The sequence below is a fragment of the Pleurodeles waltl genome, chromosome 7 (assembly GCF_031143425.1).
Source record: "Pleurodeles waltl isolate 20211129_DDA chromosome 7, aPleWal1.hap1.20221129, whole genome shotgun sequence".
NCBI lineage: Eukaryota > Metazoa > Chordata > Amphibia > Caudata > Salamandridae > Pleurodeles > Pleurodeles waltl.
Window position 1 is genome coordinate 715,816,987 of NC_090446.1, and position 17,261 is coordinate 715,834,247.

Here is a 17,261-nt window from a genome sequence, read left to right on the forward strand (position 1 = left end):
TACAAGATGTAGTCCCACTGTTACAACAAGATTTTATGGCAACACTGGATCTCAAAGATGCGTATTTTCACATACCCATGCATCCAGCGCACAGAAAATATCTCAGGTTCGTAATACAAGGAAAACATTACCAGTTCAAGGTGTTACCTTTCGGGATAACAACAGCTCCCAGAGTATTTACAAAATGCCTTGCCGTAGTCTCAGCCTACATAAGAAGGCAACACATCCTTGTCTTTCCATATCTCGACGACTGGCTAATAAAATCCAACAGTCAGACACAGTGTCAACACCATACACGTTATGTAATACAGACCCTACACACACTAGGTTCTCAATAAACTACCAAAAATCTCACTTCCAACCAGCGCAAGTTCAACAGTATTTAGGAGCCACATTAAATACCCAAACAGCACTTGCAAGCCCAAGTCCACAAATCGTACAATCATTCCACAATATACTACCACAAATTCAGCCAAACCAGCAGTACACAGTCAAGTTTGTCATGAAACTGTTGGGCATGATGGCATGATGGCATCATGCATCACCATTGTCCCCAATGCAAGACTAAACATGCGGCCCTTACAACAGTGCCTTGTGAAACAATGGTCACAGGCAGATGGTCAGCTTCAAGATCTAGTGTTGATAGACCGCTAAACACACATCTCACTTCAGTGGTGGAATTCCACAAATGTAAAAAAAGGGCGTCCATTTCAAGACCCTGTGCCCCAAGCCACACTTACAACAGATGCCTCAATGATTGGATGGGGAGCACACCTCAACAATCACAACATTCAGAGACAGTGGGACAACAAACACAGACAACTTCACATAAACCACTTAGAAATGCTAGCTGTATTTCTGACTTTCAGAGAAAAAATAAGAGGTGAGAGAGTGTGTAAGAGTTCAGTAGATTTATGCCACCCTTTCCGACGTCCATATAACGGTTAGAAATCAGATGCTTCTCACACGTTGAGAGGTCATCAGTTTCTGAGCAAAACCACCCCTTTCAGTCTCAATAAAGCCCTAAATATGCCAACTCAAGACATTGCACCATGGTGGCTTGATTGTGCCCACAAGGGACCATCTTTAGGTTTACTTTGAGAACCGACTTTTCTAACGTTCATCTCCTGATTGGCATATGAGTTAAGATTTTCCATGAGTCAGTAACCGAAGATCCATGCTGTACTTTTTTAAGAGCCTGTTGCTCTTTGAGGTTTTGTTATATACTCCAGATACTGTTAACTATTTCCCCGTCACAGAAGTAATTGTAGGTGTATAAAAACGATATGTGGCTATTTTGAAGTGTGGAGAAAGATGACGTTGGTTGGAGAGTATCCACATGACTTTTAGTCTGAATTTTCCCCTCATGCCTGAAAGATGATGAAGGTCTTACAAATTCTACTCGCCTTTCGTCAGAAACAAATTATAGATCATCCAAAGAGGGTACTACTCTTTTAGTTTTCTCTCTTTATACACTTATTATTCAGATCACCATCTTATCTTCTTAAATGCTAACTCATTTAACCTCAATTAAATTTTGTGCGGTAACAGCTGCCACATCCTTTCTGGGACAATACTCAGAGGTAATTAGATATTATTATGATAGAATTGAAAGCAGTATTCATTTCACAGATGTAAACCTTTCCTCCCATTCTTTCTTGGGAAGGTGATTCAAGTATGCAATCTGTCTACTTCCACTGACTCACAAAGTACTTCAGAGGATCCGTCCCAGCCTGACCTCAGGATTTTTGTTTTCAAATCATCATCTGGCAGAGAACATGTCCTGTACTTAAACTGGTCTCACTGTCTTAGCCCACTTAATATGCATAGTATTATTACAAGACTTACTGCAGCACGATGTATCAATGAAAGGCCAACTCATGCTTGCAGGTGTTGCTATCTGTGACCTACAGTTCAAACCACCGATGCCTGTCTGGAGTGAGCCATCAACTCGCTAGGTTATTGTGAAAGCTTAACATACAAAAAAGGTGTACACTGTTCCAAATGGAAAAATATAATCACTAGGGGAACATTAAAGTTCAGGAGCAAGAGCCCTCACACATCCGAGAGGATGTCATGCTTCATCATCGGGTAGCTATTGTGAAAGCTTGCCTTTTGTGATTGATGCACTTGTTCCCCGCTGTCTGTTAATCTCTGCCTCATGTGAGATCACAGTTTGGTCTTAGTCATGATGAGCAATAAATCAGCGCATGTGTATATATGTATAACATATTTGTGTGTGAAATGTGGACTCCAATTCTGGTATGTGTGGGTTATCACTGACAGAGGGGAAGTCTCTGTTGCTTGACTTGCAGAACATAGCTTGATGCAGCAGGCTGAGTGTTAATTGTTGGGATCAGTATACAATTGAGTGCATATTTATTTGATGTGCCCACCTTTTTTCTAAAATGTACCTTTATTTCTGCTAAGATGAATTACGTTTTATGGTTCATAAAGTACACAATGCAATACAATACAACATATTGAGAAAGTAAACTGTTGTATTTTAGAATAAGTGAGCAGAAAGTAAAGATTTAAAGCCTGAAGTGAGTTTTTGTATCACTGAAGTGAGGTAGGAGGTGGGGGGTGAACATAACAAAATGAGTTTTCAATTTGATTTACCTTTACAGTCCATGTACAATGCACGTCAGTGGTGTATAGACTGTGTGGATGTACATTTTCAGTAGTTGAGAACTAATCGTACATTGAAGCTAGACGAGGGCAAATTCACTACTTTTTCTTCCCTTACAGATCTGTTTTTGGGATTCATAACAAGCTATGTACACTGGTGCAATACTGAGTAATTTCAATGCGCTTTTTTTGTTTCCCTTTAGTGCATCATGCACCTTGAAGATCGATTGCAGGAGTTATATTTCAAAAGTAGGATGCTCTCAGAATACCTAAAGGGACAGACACGAGTCCGTGTGGAAGAATTGAGCAAGGTGCTGGGGTATGTCTTCCTTTTTAATATTTTGGCAACTCCTCGACGGCTCCATATAAACGTGTATCAGCAACAAATGCTCTGGGTATATCACTGTACTTGTTTGATTACCGAGAACATCTTTGGTAACTGTTCATTTGATGAGAGCGAAAGAGAACAGTAAAGAGATTAAGACTGTGTGTGTTGGAGGGGGTGAGACTTTTATGGACACAGCTGATGTTACTACAGTGGCTTTTTGAGTGGACAATTGGCAAAACGGCTGCAGCACATTTATGCGTACAATTCTACTTCCCTAGCAGTTATGTAAATGGGCACTTGGTCACGGGTCTCAGTAATCTGAAAATGTAAAGTGTCATTGTCAACGGGATTCTTTGCTGCCACGGAACTCTGAAGTTGAAAGCCCTCCTGTTACTCAATCTGTGGGTGAAGAATAATACCCAGTAGGTCTGATTCTGATGTGGAATGGTTATGTTATGAAACAATGACTGGCATCCACGACTCTTTACATAGAGGTATTGTGCAATATCATGGGTAAGGACTCATGACGGATAAAGCCTTCTGCTCTACGGAAAATTACAAATGTCCAAATGCAGCAACCCCATCCTAAGACGTTTGTTCAAAAGAGAGAAAACATGCAGAGTTGACTCCGTTCAGCCTTAATGTAAAAGTTGATATATCTAAGACATGTTCGGTTAAGGTTGGCAATGTTTTTCTAAGATTAGAGTGTCATCCTCAAAGCAAAGGCTGTGAAACAAAGTCTGTCCCAGTGAAGTAATCCTTGCTGATTTCTCCTGAAAAAATATGTATTCATCTTTCTTCTGTTCCCAAAGTGAGGGTGTCCTGTCAACAAGTAGCTAGAAAAAGATTTGCTTAACCGGGGGTCTATGCTACCTACCTCAAGTGCAACACTGCTGGTTTGTGAGATTGTTCTGTAAGAGGATGGGAAGTGGGTAAACAATTGTTTCTCCAGTATTGGAACATGCTTGAATCATTCCCAGTTGTCGAGATGGGAGACCGTGGTACCTTTAATTAAGTAGTATTAACATAGGCTTAAACCTAAAGGCCCTTAGGCCTCTCAGTTTACCACTCTATCAGATTCATTTTAAGAAAAAGGACCAAACTTAAGGGTCCACCAATCAGGCGACACCACATTCTAGAGCTTTACTGAGCGAAGCTCCAGTTCCTCAGAATTTCTACTGCACGTCGTGCTAAGGAGTCTCCTCAGAGCTCTGCTCTTCTAATCTTTCGGAATAACTTTAAGGTTATACTCTTAAAAACAAATTTTTACTGGCCTACACCATGTCTGACAAGGAAAAGAAGGGCTTGTTCAGATCCTGCAAGACCTGTGGGAGAGAGAGATTACACTCTGAAGACCCTCATCAGAACTGCATATACTGTCTTTACCTAGACCACTCTGCCAAAGACTGCAAGGTATGTCGCATCTTCTCTTCTAAAACCCTGAATGATAGAGAGGGCAGATTATTAATATGGCTACAAAAACTTAAATCTAGAGACAACCCAGACTTTGATTCCGACAGTGATGATTCTTCCTCATCGTCCAGAAAATCACCTAAAAGACCTAGTTCTCCTTACTCAAGGTCTTCCTCAGAGCAGCTAAGAAACGCCTACAAAAAGACCACCTCAGGGTCTTACAAAGGCTGCATCCTCCTTCATCGCCTCACGAATTCTCCAGAAAAGTGGAAAGAGGACATGTCAGCAGTTCAGAAAGGTCTAAAACAAATTGTCATCTGTGCCTCCTCCTAGCTCAGCTGAACCGTTTAAAAGATCTTACTCTGCTCCTACAGTTGACAGAGTTGACAGACCACTTGCCAAAACCCCACCGTCCACAACATCCTCATTGACGACAGCAGCAGTGATGTCTATTACACTGTCAGTGACTGTTTCTGGATTAATACCGGCGACGGTCCCTCCGACAACAACGTCGAGTCATCCACCGTCGACATCGTCTATGATGGTAACCGCTGTCTCCTCATTGCCGTCTTCATCGACGGTAGCTTCCACCACAAAATCATTGACGGTTAAGATTTCAACACGGACAATATCCACAACTGCTCCTGTCATGCAGTCGACAAGGGTGTTTAAAACTCCGTCGACGAGCTCATCGACGACACCATTGATGAGGGAACAATTGTGCAGAAGTCAGGAAACAATAATAATTACTCCAGAGCATACTTCTCCTAGTAAGATAACTCCTCTAATTCCAGTACATCTCTTGGAGGGTGACGAATCAGATGATGAGGGTCCAGTTGGAACAGCACCCAGCCCCTCAAAGTTGAACGTGAAGTACCAGGACGACAATGAGGAGTACGGTGAAGCTTATGACTCACAGTACTACGCAGGTGATCAAGCATATCAAGAGGATTTGTATATGCCAAGCTATTTAATATCTGAGACCAATGTTAGCCGACTAAATGGGTGCTTTCCTGCTACAGAACAGGTGCAAACTAGTCCTCCTTCATTGCAAGTTTCTTGGGTAGCCACCCTGCTTCAGAGACCAACCACTCTACCGCTGATGAATGTGGCCACATCGGATATGACCCTAGTACATGAGACTGGCATATCGGAAGGCGAACAAGAGGAAGGTGAGCTCCTAGACAACCATTCGGAGTGGGATGAGTATATTATTCCAGCTCCTCCTTCTCCTCCACCTTCAAAAGTAGACTCACCTCCGAAGGACATCGGAGGATTCCACAATCTTATGGAAAGGGCTGCTAAGCGTTTTGCACTTCCAATGCCATCCAAACAAACTGATTGCTTTCTATATGACTTTAAGGAACCATTTCAGAAGTCGGTACGCTCCATGCCACTAGTCAGTTACATATAGGAGGAGGGTTAAAAGGTTATGCAAAACCCAGCTACAGTCACAGCAGTGCTTCCATGCCTGGATAAAACGTACAAAGCACCTGAAGATGCCCCAGCATGCTTGACTGGTCATCCTCACCCAGATTCGGTAGTAACGTAAGCAGCCCAGGGAAGATCCAAAAATCCCTCTGCACCAATTTCCGCACCTCCTGACAAAGAGGGTAGACGATTAGACAATATTGGTAAAAGATTTTCCTCAATGTCTAGTCGCACTATAAGAGCAGCTAACTCCCTGGCAGTGTTATCCAGATATGGTAGGCAATTATGGGCTGACAACGCCCCATATCTTGATCAGTTGCCGGAGGACATTCGATCGAAGGCCAGAAAGACATTACACGGGGGAGAACGCACATCGGCGAAGATAATATATTGTGCGATGGACATAGCCACTACTGCGTTTCGTCAGCTTGCAGGGGCTGCTGTCCTCAGAAGACAAGGTTGTCTGAAGGCCACTTTGTTCCGTCCTGAAGTGCAGGACAAAATACTAGATCTTCCTTTTGATGGTGAAGCACTGTTCGGCAAACATATTGGTGAGGCATTGCAGTTGGTTAAATACAACACTGAGACGGTAAAATCTTTGGGAACCCTCCGATTTCATAAGCCTCCCTTTCGAGCGGCGAGAGGAGGGTGGGATGCCTTCATATAGGGGAGGCTACCAGCAATTTAGATATCTGTTGTTTGCATCCTCCTCCCGGCAATTTCGACAGCAATACACCCAAAGACAGCCTCCGCAAGTGGCATATAGTAGGTCTACCACCAGGGGACACTCAGCTCATCCAACTGAAGACTCGGCTCGCAGAGCATGATGTGTCCAGTGCTCTTGCTACCCCCAACCACCTGCCCTCAAAACTAGGGGGAAAGATCTCATTTTTTCTCCAGCAATGGCAAACCATAACATCGGACAAGTGGGTCTTACAGCTGGTAAAGTGTGGACACACACTGGAGTTTTGTTCAAATGCCTCTTCCGACTCCTCCTCGCAAAACTTCCCCAAAGTATCTACAATAACTCAAGAGAGAGATCAACAAAATGCTCCTCAAGGGTGCAATAGAAAGGGTACCTCTGTCACAGTGAGGAAAAGGAATTCCGCTCAGACAGTAACCTAAGATTCATGGTAGCCGGAAGCCATTTTCAATTTCGAGTCCTTCCATTCGGTCTAAAATCAGCTCCCAGGATATTCACGAAGTGCTTGGCTCCTATTTCAGCCTTTCTCAGGAGAAGAAAACATCAAGTATTCCCATACTTAGACGACTGGCTGATAAAAAGCAGACATTTTATCGGCAGCACGCAGGTCAACAAGAAAGTGCATTGCCTTACTCAACAGCTCACCACAGATGCCTCTCTGGGGGGTTGGTGAGTGGTTTTATAGGACCTGCAGATAAGTGGCAAATGGCCACCGGCGTTACAAATGATGCACATCAATCTGCCAGAGCTGAAAGCAGTCCACCTAGCCTTGCAGGCTTTCCTTCCGAAGATAGCCGATTCAGAAGTGGTAATAAGAACAGACAATACCACTACCATGCATTACATCAACAAGCAGGGAGGCACAAGATCTCTTCATCTCTCCTAGGAAGCTCAGGACATTTGGAACTGGGTTGTACAGCATGGCATACTCCTAACAGCAGTTCACCTTCCAGGCATCCAGAACAAGGTAGAGGACTCGCTCAGCCTGTCACGAATGGGAACTAGACTTGTCCATGGTCAACTACATATTTTCCCAGTGGGGATCACCCAACCTTGACCACTTCGCCAGCCGGTCAAACACCAAATGGCAATACTTCGCAAACTGGCATCACCAGAGGGGATCATGGGTGAATGCATTTTCCATAGCATGGTCAGGAATCTCTGCCTACGCTTTTCCACCCATTCCCTTGATCCCGAGAGTCCTAACAAAAATGAGGAGAGAACCATGCACACTAATATTAATAGCCCCATACTGGCCTCGCCAGCATTTGTCACGGAGCTTCTTCTCCTATCTGTGAAGTCTTGCATCCCTGGGAGAATATCTCCGCATCTACTGACAATGAACAACAGACAAGTCTTACATCCGAATCCTCAATCAATGCAGTTATCAGCATGGCTCCTGAGCACCTTGAGTTTGCACACCTAAATATTCAGCAGTCGTGCAGAGATACTGTCCAAAGTTAGAGCAATTAGCAACAACAAGACTTGTTCATATAAGTGGAAGAGATTTTATTTGTGGTGCCAACACCACCAAATTGATCCTCTTTCCTCATCACTGGAACAAACATTGCCTTATTTGCTATATTTAGCGCACTCAGGTCTTGCCCATTCCTCCATAAAGGTTCCCCTGGCAGCGATTGCATCTTAGACGGTCAGACTCTTCACATCCGTTATAGTCCTCTAGATTGATTAAGCGATTTCTAAAAGGGCTTTTCAGAGTTTTTCCACCCTTCAGACCTCCTCCTCCCTCCTGGAATTTAAATATTGTTCTTGCACAATTCATGAAGCAGCAATTTGAACTAATTCGTAGAGCTTCTACGAAATTCCTTTCCTGGAAAGTGGCTCTCCTTATTGCTCTAACATCAGCCAGGTGTGTCAGTGAGATACAAGCTCTACCCATACATGATCCATTTTTTACAAATTAGACAAAATAAAATAATCTTGCGCACAAACCCACGTTTCATTCAGAAAATCCTCTCGGACTTTCATTTAAAGGAGCCCTTAGTTTTCGGGACATTCTTTCCAAATCCTTCAACTCCAGCGGAGAAGGCATTACACTCCTTAGACATTAAAAGATGCATTAAATTCTATCCGGACAGGACCAAAGCATTTCGCAAAACCAGTCAACTATTTGTGGCTTTCAGTGCACCCAGAAGGGGCCAGCCACTCTTTAAACAGAGCATGGATAGATGGATTTAGTCAGCAATCTGATTTTGCCACCAGGCAGCGGGCAAGCCACTGCAAACCTCTGACCGTGCACATTCAACGCGGGCAGTTTCCTCATCAGCAGTACTGTTTGCAGGTGTACTGCTCCAAAACATTTGTAGTACAGCAACTTGGAGGAGCTGTCATACTTTTTCCAGACATTACTGCTTGGATGCATTATCTCAAAGAGAGGTAGCGGTGGGTCAAGCAGTCCTCAGTAAGGATTTCCAGTGAAGGTGAGCTATATCTATCATCCCACCTAATTTCAGGTATGCACATTGCCTAGAAAAAAGGGTTTTGAAATACATGGTAAATTCTTATTAAAGTATTAGCCTATAATGTTTAGAATTTTATATTATGTATTAGTTTATTTAAACATGCACTTAATGTATGCATTGAACAGACAGCTGTTTAATGCAATGTGCATCAATACTGCTTACTACTCTGAACCAAACATGTGAAACTATGAAAGTTCCAATACTGGAGTAAGAAAATGAGTTACTTTGAAATCTTCAATAGATTCACATGTGACCTGCCCACCTCCCCGGAAAAGCTCACCTTCACCTCTCTTTTCTCTTTTATATTTTAAATGAACTTGTGCCTAGAAAATCTGAGGAACTGGAGCTTCTCTCTGGAAGGTTCTAGAGGATGGTGTTGCCTCTTTGGTGGGCCCTGAAGTTTGTTCCTTTTTCTTAAAATTACTCTGATAGAGTGCTAAACTGAGAGGCCTAAAGGCCTTTAGGTTTAAGCCTGTGTTAATACTACTTAATTAAAGGCACCAGTGGCTCCCATCTCGACAACTGGAATGATTCAAGCATGTGAATCTATGAAACATTCCAATACTGGGGAACTAAAGTTACAGGTAACTAATTTTCTTCTCTGTTCCTCATGGCTCTTCAGAGGTCTAGTGAGTGTTTGCACCTCTTGCTTGTGACACATCTTTAAGATTATAAATCTTACTTCTTGAGACATTATCTGGTTGTGTGAGATGATCACCCCCTGTCCTCCAAATGATAGTGCATTATTTGTATAACAAATAGTTATCTTTCCATTGTCTACTCAGAGACACCATAGGCCTCAAGCCACTGAGTAGTTATCTACATGGACCGAAAAACACAAAAAAGTGATGGGTTGAATGCTTGAATTAATCTATTACACTGGACCACATTCTAGTCCCTCATTTTTTTCGGCCATCACACAACTCGGACAGAACCAGCCATATGCAGATCAGTTTTGATTCTGCTACAAATAGAAACGTCCAACACAAACTGTCATGCCACGTCCCCTCTGAACAGGAGTGCATGCAACTCTTATATTGGCCTTGTCTGTAGCATACAGCTATGGCACAGTTCTAATCCACAGTAAGCATGAGACCACTGCTTAATTTCAGCCGGTGGTTGTAGGTGGTGGCTACCAGCATAGTTTTTTGGGGGGGGACCAGGACTTATTTTTAAACATCAGGCTTTGACCCAGAATAAGAGAGAAAGGCAGAAAAGGGGAAAGAAGAAGGAGGAAGAGAAATACATGAAACCAGTTTTAAATGGAGAAGGTAGGGCTAAAATAACCTGGCAAAGTCCGATAAAGGATCAGGAATTGTTGTCATGAGTTGGAAGGAAAACTAAACAGCATCAGTATTCTGTAAGAGCAATATTGGGCAGTACGAGTGGTGGGATTCTGAGAGAAATCTGGGCCCTGGCTCTACTAATTATGCAGTGCATGGGGCCTATGTCTTGGCTTATTTGTTATTATCTAGATGCACAGCATGTGTAACATGTCTACCCTAAAAGAGATGTGCAACGTTTTTTCCCTCCATATCAGGTCAAATATCACAATTAAAAAGGATTATATTCTGGACAGGTTAACACAATCCTAGGTCTTGGTGAAATTAAAGAGTAGTTAGTTTATGGTGGAGCATGTGCTTGATTACGATGTTAAATTTGTGGCCACATGAAGATAAAACTAGTTCATCCAGGTATTAAAAGAATAGATCACGTTCAGTCTTCAAATGATTTGATGGTTAAGAAATACCTAAAAGCTTAACACCCAAGAAATGATCATGTGGTTATCATTCCAGGAGGTTTCATCTAGATGTATGTAAAGCGATTCTCTTCAGCTGGGTGAGCCAGGGAGGGGGAGACAGTTAAACATGCCATTTCCAACCTACTGCCACCTTTTTTTATTGAGCTGAGTTGCAGTTGTACTGTTGTCTGTTTTTAGATTGTTTGTTGGCGGCCGGAGGCTGAGTTAAACCTGTTCCCCAAAATCAAGTAGTTAATGGTGGTGGCCCTTCACCACTTCACCACTGCACCACTCAAAAGCATGTAAACTCGATGCTTATGAACCACCCCTCCCTCTCCGCCCCCCCCCCCCCCCCCCCTTCCCCAGTTTGTCTGGGGCGCTTACAAGCCCAATGAAAAGTATATTAAAAATCTTTCAATAAAATATAGGTCCAAGGCTGAGCACCTTTGATAGCTTTAAATAATAACCCAATTTATAGACTTTACACTGGTTAGCAGATGACACTTGACAAGGCCTGTTCTGATTAAAATCTCTGTATCTCACATAGGCAAGCCCTAAAGGAGTGGAGGATTTTCTGACGATGTTGTTTTTCTGAAGGCATCATCCATCCTCCATTTTGGCTACACTGTCATACAAATTTAAGTTTGCAATCATTCACTGGAAAAATCAATAATCCAGTCTTTTTTATCACAATCACGCCTTGTCAGCAGTCTCGCTGTTAGTCTTGATCCAAGACCCAACTATTTGGTGGTTGATTGTGGCAGAGAAGTAAGAGAGTAAAAGATTAGGAAGACATGTTCACAGTCTCCCCTATCGAAGGGAACACCGAGGGTGCCCAGGTTGAGTATACGAATTGCTGTTCAGGGTTTACAGCTATGTTTTTTCTTGTTGAAGATAAAACAAAAATAAGTTATAAAAAAAAGGTTGCTTCTCAGGAGATTTCTGACGTTATGGGGCCCTCAAACAGAGCATAAAATAAAAAAATGACTTGCTTTAGGGAGCGAAAAATAGCAAAGTGGAATAGTTATTAGAAGCTGCTGCTGGTTTTCATCCTTAAAACACAATGTAATAAATATACTTTTTAGGTAGGTGTTTTTTTTATTTATTTATTTAAAGGAATTCAGAAAGAACTAGGTACTGCCAAGGAGTAAGGTTTATTCATGTTAAGTTGCATATGCTAGTGGGCGGAGAGCTAGTGCTCAGCTCTCGTTGGGCCTTCAGTGGTGGGAGCCAGATGCACCTGGGCATGGTTAAACATCATTCTATGAAGCTGTTCATGACCCTGCCAAAGGTTGGTAATCGAGTCTTTGGAAGCAATTTCATCTTCGTCGCCTGTGAGTAGGGCTTGGGGGCATTAACAAAAAAGCTCATAAATGCAATGTGTAATTTTCATATACTTTCTGACACACTTTTATTTGAGAACATGGGAACTGACAACGAAACGGGAATGTATTGCCTTTTAATGTCATCATTGTATTAATATTACATATAGACCTCATATTAGCATGTAGATTGAAATATTGTTTTGTTTGCTTTTAGAATTGAATCCAACGACCTTCCATTATTAGCAGCTGTTGCAAGCACTCACTCTCCATATGTTGCGCAGATACTACTTTAAATGCGACTCTGCAGAAAGAATAGCCTGTTTCGTTGAAAAGTAAATGAAGATGATGCAAAGCCTGCAGAACCCAACTCCTTATCCGAAGGTCTTTAACTGGCAAATTCGCACATGGACATGAAAACAAATTTTTGTACATCGGGAAATAATAAGAAAAGAACCCTTTTCAAAGCATCATATTGATGATTGTACAATATGGACGACAATGGTACAGCAAGTCTGCAAACAAGGAAGACTGGCGCCAGGTCCCAAGTTGGGTACTAAATTACAGTCATAAATGCATTGTCGCTCACACTTCTGGGCTCCGGTGCCACTTGACTACTAGTGAACATCCCTTGGTTGATCAGCTATTTGCCCCTTTTGAATATTTGCTAGTAAGACGATGTTTATTGAAAAATCGAATAATTTTCAGTAGTATGTAGTTCTCTTGAAGTAACCCTGCTAGTAAATATGAATTGAAGAACTACACACCCAAGGTGTCCCGTTTTCTGAGCTGGACAATTTTTACATTTGATTTGAACACTGCAGGTGACAGTGTCCTTTTGTTTTGTTTTTTGGAAGTTGGAAGATCAAAATAGTTTGTTCTGACATCCAAACAGTTCCCTTTGGGATTAAAAGTTTGTTGTACATAGGATTTTACACTTTGCTCACTAAAACTAAAATATGTATTGTCATAAAATGATTTGTTTGATGGCTTAGGCTGTTAAACGACCTAGGACAGCCTATCAGCGAACAGTTCTTATGCAAAAGGGAAACAAATATATTGTAAGGCAAGAGGGTCTTACAAAGCTTGGCACTTTTGTTAAATATTTTATAGGTACAACCCATCATATCTTTAAAAAGTATCTTGATTTTCAGTGTCTCATTGCAAATCCATTTGTATTCATTCTTGGAGAAAATAGATTTGTATTTTCTGAAGAGTTGCTGCAAAATGATTGCTATATGTTGAATTTCACGGCCTCGTATGTTGATGTCACAAGTATACTTAAACTGAAAATCATACTGTTCATAAATTGTTAAGCAGTTTCCATGTTTTCCAAAGTCTTGCATTCACCAGCAAAAAATAAGTGTGGTTGTGCCTCTATATGTGATGGTCACACCCTTTGGCAAGGAGCTGCCAGAAGCATTGTGTACAAACACCGTCCATGTGGAGTCTGTGTTTTGTATTGTATTTGACTCGCAACAGATGGATTACGTTGTCACCAGTCTGTACTACCTCAGTCTATTTGGACATCTTGTCACTAGTGTTTGTATTGTGCTTCTTTCTATATTTTGTATGTTTGTTTCTAGTTCGCCTTGGTGAATTTCTCAAATTTCTCTGCTTTCAACGATGACTGAATCTGCTTCAACAAAGCAGCATTCATAAATTATCTTTATCTCCTGTTACTTATTTGGACCGTGCAGCATGCAAGATTGGTGGTAGTCTCATTGTAAGCACTTAACTGAAGTTAAGGCTGCTGAGATTATCAATGAAACAACTAATAAAATGCCTTTTCTGGAGGGATGCAGCAAATGGGTCTTGTTTCAGGCTCCTTTAGAACTCGTTGTTCGGAAATGTAGATGACATACATGTGCTATGAATCTGATCTGCTTTCGGCAACCTCCTTGAAATTGTCGTGTTCAAAAGTTGTCTTTCAAATCCAGCACATCATTAATTAGCAAGCGGACTAGCATCAAGATGGAATGTCCTTAGTGCTGTATACCGTTTATATTCGTACATGGCAATTGTATGGATAAGAGTGCAAGGCTTCTCCAGTAGTCTTTTCTTTGCCTGCGCACAGGGTGGACACTGTTTAGGCTCCAGCTCTACCTTTTATAGTCCAGCTCTATTGACCATTCAAATATAATGTAATAGAAATGTTTATGAAAAATTTGCTGAATTTATTTTTAACATTAGGCACAGCTTTCCACCACTTATCAGGTGGTGTGGCTGGACAGCTCAAAGGTAGATCAAGATGTGTTCTAATTCAAATATGTTTTCCCGCCACGCTTGCTTGGTCATCTTGTTTAGCTGGTTAGATAAGCATATCCATGTGTGATTCACTTTTTTTCTGTCTATTTACTTCCTAGTTCTGAGAGTTATGCACATATCCTTAGAGTTTTTACTGTTCTAGGCATGACCATCAGTCATCTTATCAAAAGTATTCTTAAACAAAGCATGAACATCAAAGTCCTGTAGCTGTCCATGTGTATGTACGTAATGACCTTGTACTGCATGATTTCTGTTGTTTAAAATAGCACATGCTCAAACCGAAAGTTTTTTTGCTTTGACACAAATTCTTGACTTTCATTAATAGTACTACATGTCATTTCTGTTATTCCAGAACAAGGTATGACATTTTCCATTCTCAGTGGATTAGTTTGTTTAAGAGCTCCCTAGCCAAAGTGGCGCCTTTGTGCCATTTCTGATCTCATGCACTAGAAAATATATTAATAATAATATGGCTACACTTATTGCTCATGCATGTTTGTAGGATTTGGATTTGTTAATTAAAGAGTTGTTCAAACTTGAATTTGATCATGACCATGAAGAGAGCCCTGTGATTTATCTTTCCTCCTATCACTGTGACTATATTGGTACACAAACAAGGGCCAACGTTTCATGATTGGGCAGCCAGCTTTGTGCTCTGAATGCAACCAGCAGATTATCTTTAAAAGTAGATAAACAACAACAATTTTAATTTAAATTGGCATATTGGCTGCATAATGGATACAGTTGTTGAGGATATTATGGAGTTTTGTCAAATCCTATTCGATCTATTCTGGGTTAATGTAGTATTTGTTATATTCACCTGTACAATGGTTTCCCTCTCACTCGTAAATATACCTTGAGCATATCCACCTTTCCTGACATTTTCCGTCAGTAGTAAATTTTGAGACAAAAAAGGGGGGAATCTTAACAATAAAATAAAATGCATAACCACTTATCCTGCAGCCATCAAGCTCGAACTATATGTTCCTTAGTAGAAATGTTTCCAGAGCATGTGCTTCTTACTTGTTTAAATCCAAAAGCAAGTTTTGACTTAAGATATGTAGAGGGGCATAGCAGGTGGCATAAAAGGTCATGTGCAGCACCTCTGTTCTCATTCCTATTTTAAACCTGAATGATACTCTTTCAAAAATGCATGTCAATGTGTAGCTTCATGAGGCGCTCTTACAGGCGTTTTCTTTGTCTAACCTGGCAATAATGCATCTATAGCAAGTGCTGGAATTACCTGGTTGTTGCACTACCACAGACTTTGTACAGTCTTGAGGCGCTTTCTCACCAGCACATCACTGAGGACATTGTGTTCTCTGTATCATACCAATTTATATTGAGAGGTTTCACCTATTATCTTTGTTTAGATTGTATTTCCTTGTTTCTGTGATCTATCCCCCACCCCAAACTATTGTTCTTTGTTTTATTCACTGCCGCTGCCTCTGCAAAACAATTCTAGGATTTATAGAAACTAAAAGCATTTACTACTTATATACATCATAACATTATTTTGTAAATAAAACAGGAACATATAGGCACCACATGAAATTTTTGAAAAACGTCATCTTCACATTGAAATCATGTATTAAAATAATAAAGACAACTATTTTTGTAACGCAGCACTTACAAATACAGTCTTGACTTTTGTATATATTTTTTCTCCTTTATAGTAAAGACTCTTCTGTATTGTTCAGAATGCACACTTCGATAAATAGTCCCATATATTTATATCCTCAAACATGAACAAACATAAAATCGTACAAAAAATATTGCATCTTTTCACATACGGTTTCTGAAAGTTGGATTGTAAGCAATGCGCTCACTCTGTCGAACTTTAGATGTAATAGATCATAACAGTATGTGTTTGTAATTTCAGAGCTCTGTGTTTTACTGTACATTTGTATGTCTTCAAATACTTCTTGTGTATGATCTTTCTTACTCTTCCTGTCAGCTTCAAGCACATATAGTGTATTTGCAGACATAAAGGGGACAGATCTACAATGATTATGCTGATACATATATACAGTCACATAGATAAACATCCATTCATAGCTGGGCACTTTAAGAACTTTGCACTGCACAGAGACACATTAGAGACATGCATTTCTTTTATGGGGAAAAAACTTTGCGCTGTAATGTGAGGAATCACTCATTGTTAGATTGCCCATTGGTGCAAGGTGGCCAGCAAATGAACAGAATTGTTTAGATTCATCATGTACACTGTCAAAATAATTTTGTTGTTGCAAAACACGTGTTTTTCACAAACACACTGTGTCTGTAAATAAATGTATAGCAGTCGCACCTTTACAATACATTACAAGAAGAGTGTATTTTTTAACAGATTAGTTTTGACATTTTCGCAATTCGTCGGCATGTAAACACGTACTGTTGCTGATTTACAAATTGTTAAAAAAACATTTTAGAGCATACGGTCTGGGGCTTCCTGATTTTTAAATCCACAAACATTGGGATAGCAAACAAAAAATATGCAAGCAATGTATGACAGATATTTTTCCTCCATCTGTGGCAGATGTTTTGTATCTATTTTTGCTTTGTTTAAATTATTCAGATGGCATTATGTGTAAAGTGCTGGATACGTGTACATAGCTGTTCTATACTTGCTTTGTAAATATTTTTCAAGATGTGCACTGTATTGTAATAATCATTCTCAATTTTTGGGGAATTTTGTGCAATAAATACAGACTGCAGTCTCAATGACCTTGTTACCTTTTTTCAGATACGATGTTTGAAAGTTCAGTGTGACGGTTGTGTTAATAAATTAGTTTAATGTATTTGCTCTAAACAAAATCACAGTCCATTTCAGAAATTTAGATCGCACGTGACACGTTGTTTGCATATTCTCTCTTGAGGATTATGGTACAATCAGTGGTTTTGGTGCTATCCCTCGCATACTGTGCAAATGAAGTTAATCTAC

At 40.7% G+C, this 17,261-nt stretch overlaps 1 protein-coding gene across 3 annotated transcripts in view; it reads left to right on the forward strand.

Moving 5' to 3' along the window:
- The window catches only part of FNIP1 (folliculin interacting protein 1), a 275,317-nt gene extending 258,276 nt beyond the window's left edge, over positions 1-17,041 (forward strand). For all 3 annotated transcript variants that reach the window (XM_069199195.1, XM_069199194.1, XM_069199196.1), the window contains 2 exons: positions 2,835-2,950; positions 12,270-17,041. In XM_069199195.1, the coding sequence (XP_069055296.1) occupies positions 2,835-2,950; positions 12,270-12,348 (195 nt within the window). In that variant the 3' untranslated portion in view covers positions 12,349-17,041. The remainder of the gene's footprint in view (positions 1-2,834; positions 2,951-12,269) is intronic.
- The last annotated feature ends 220 nt before the right edge of the window (positions 17,042-17,261 follow it).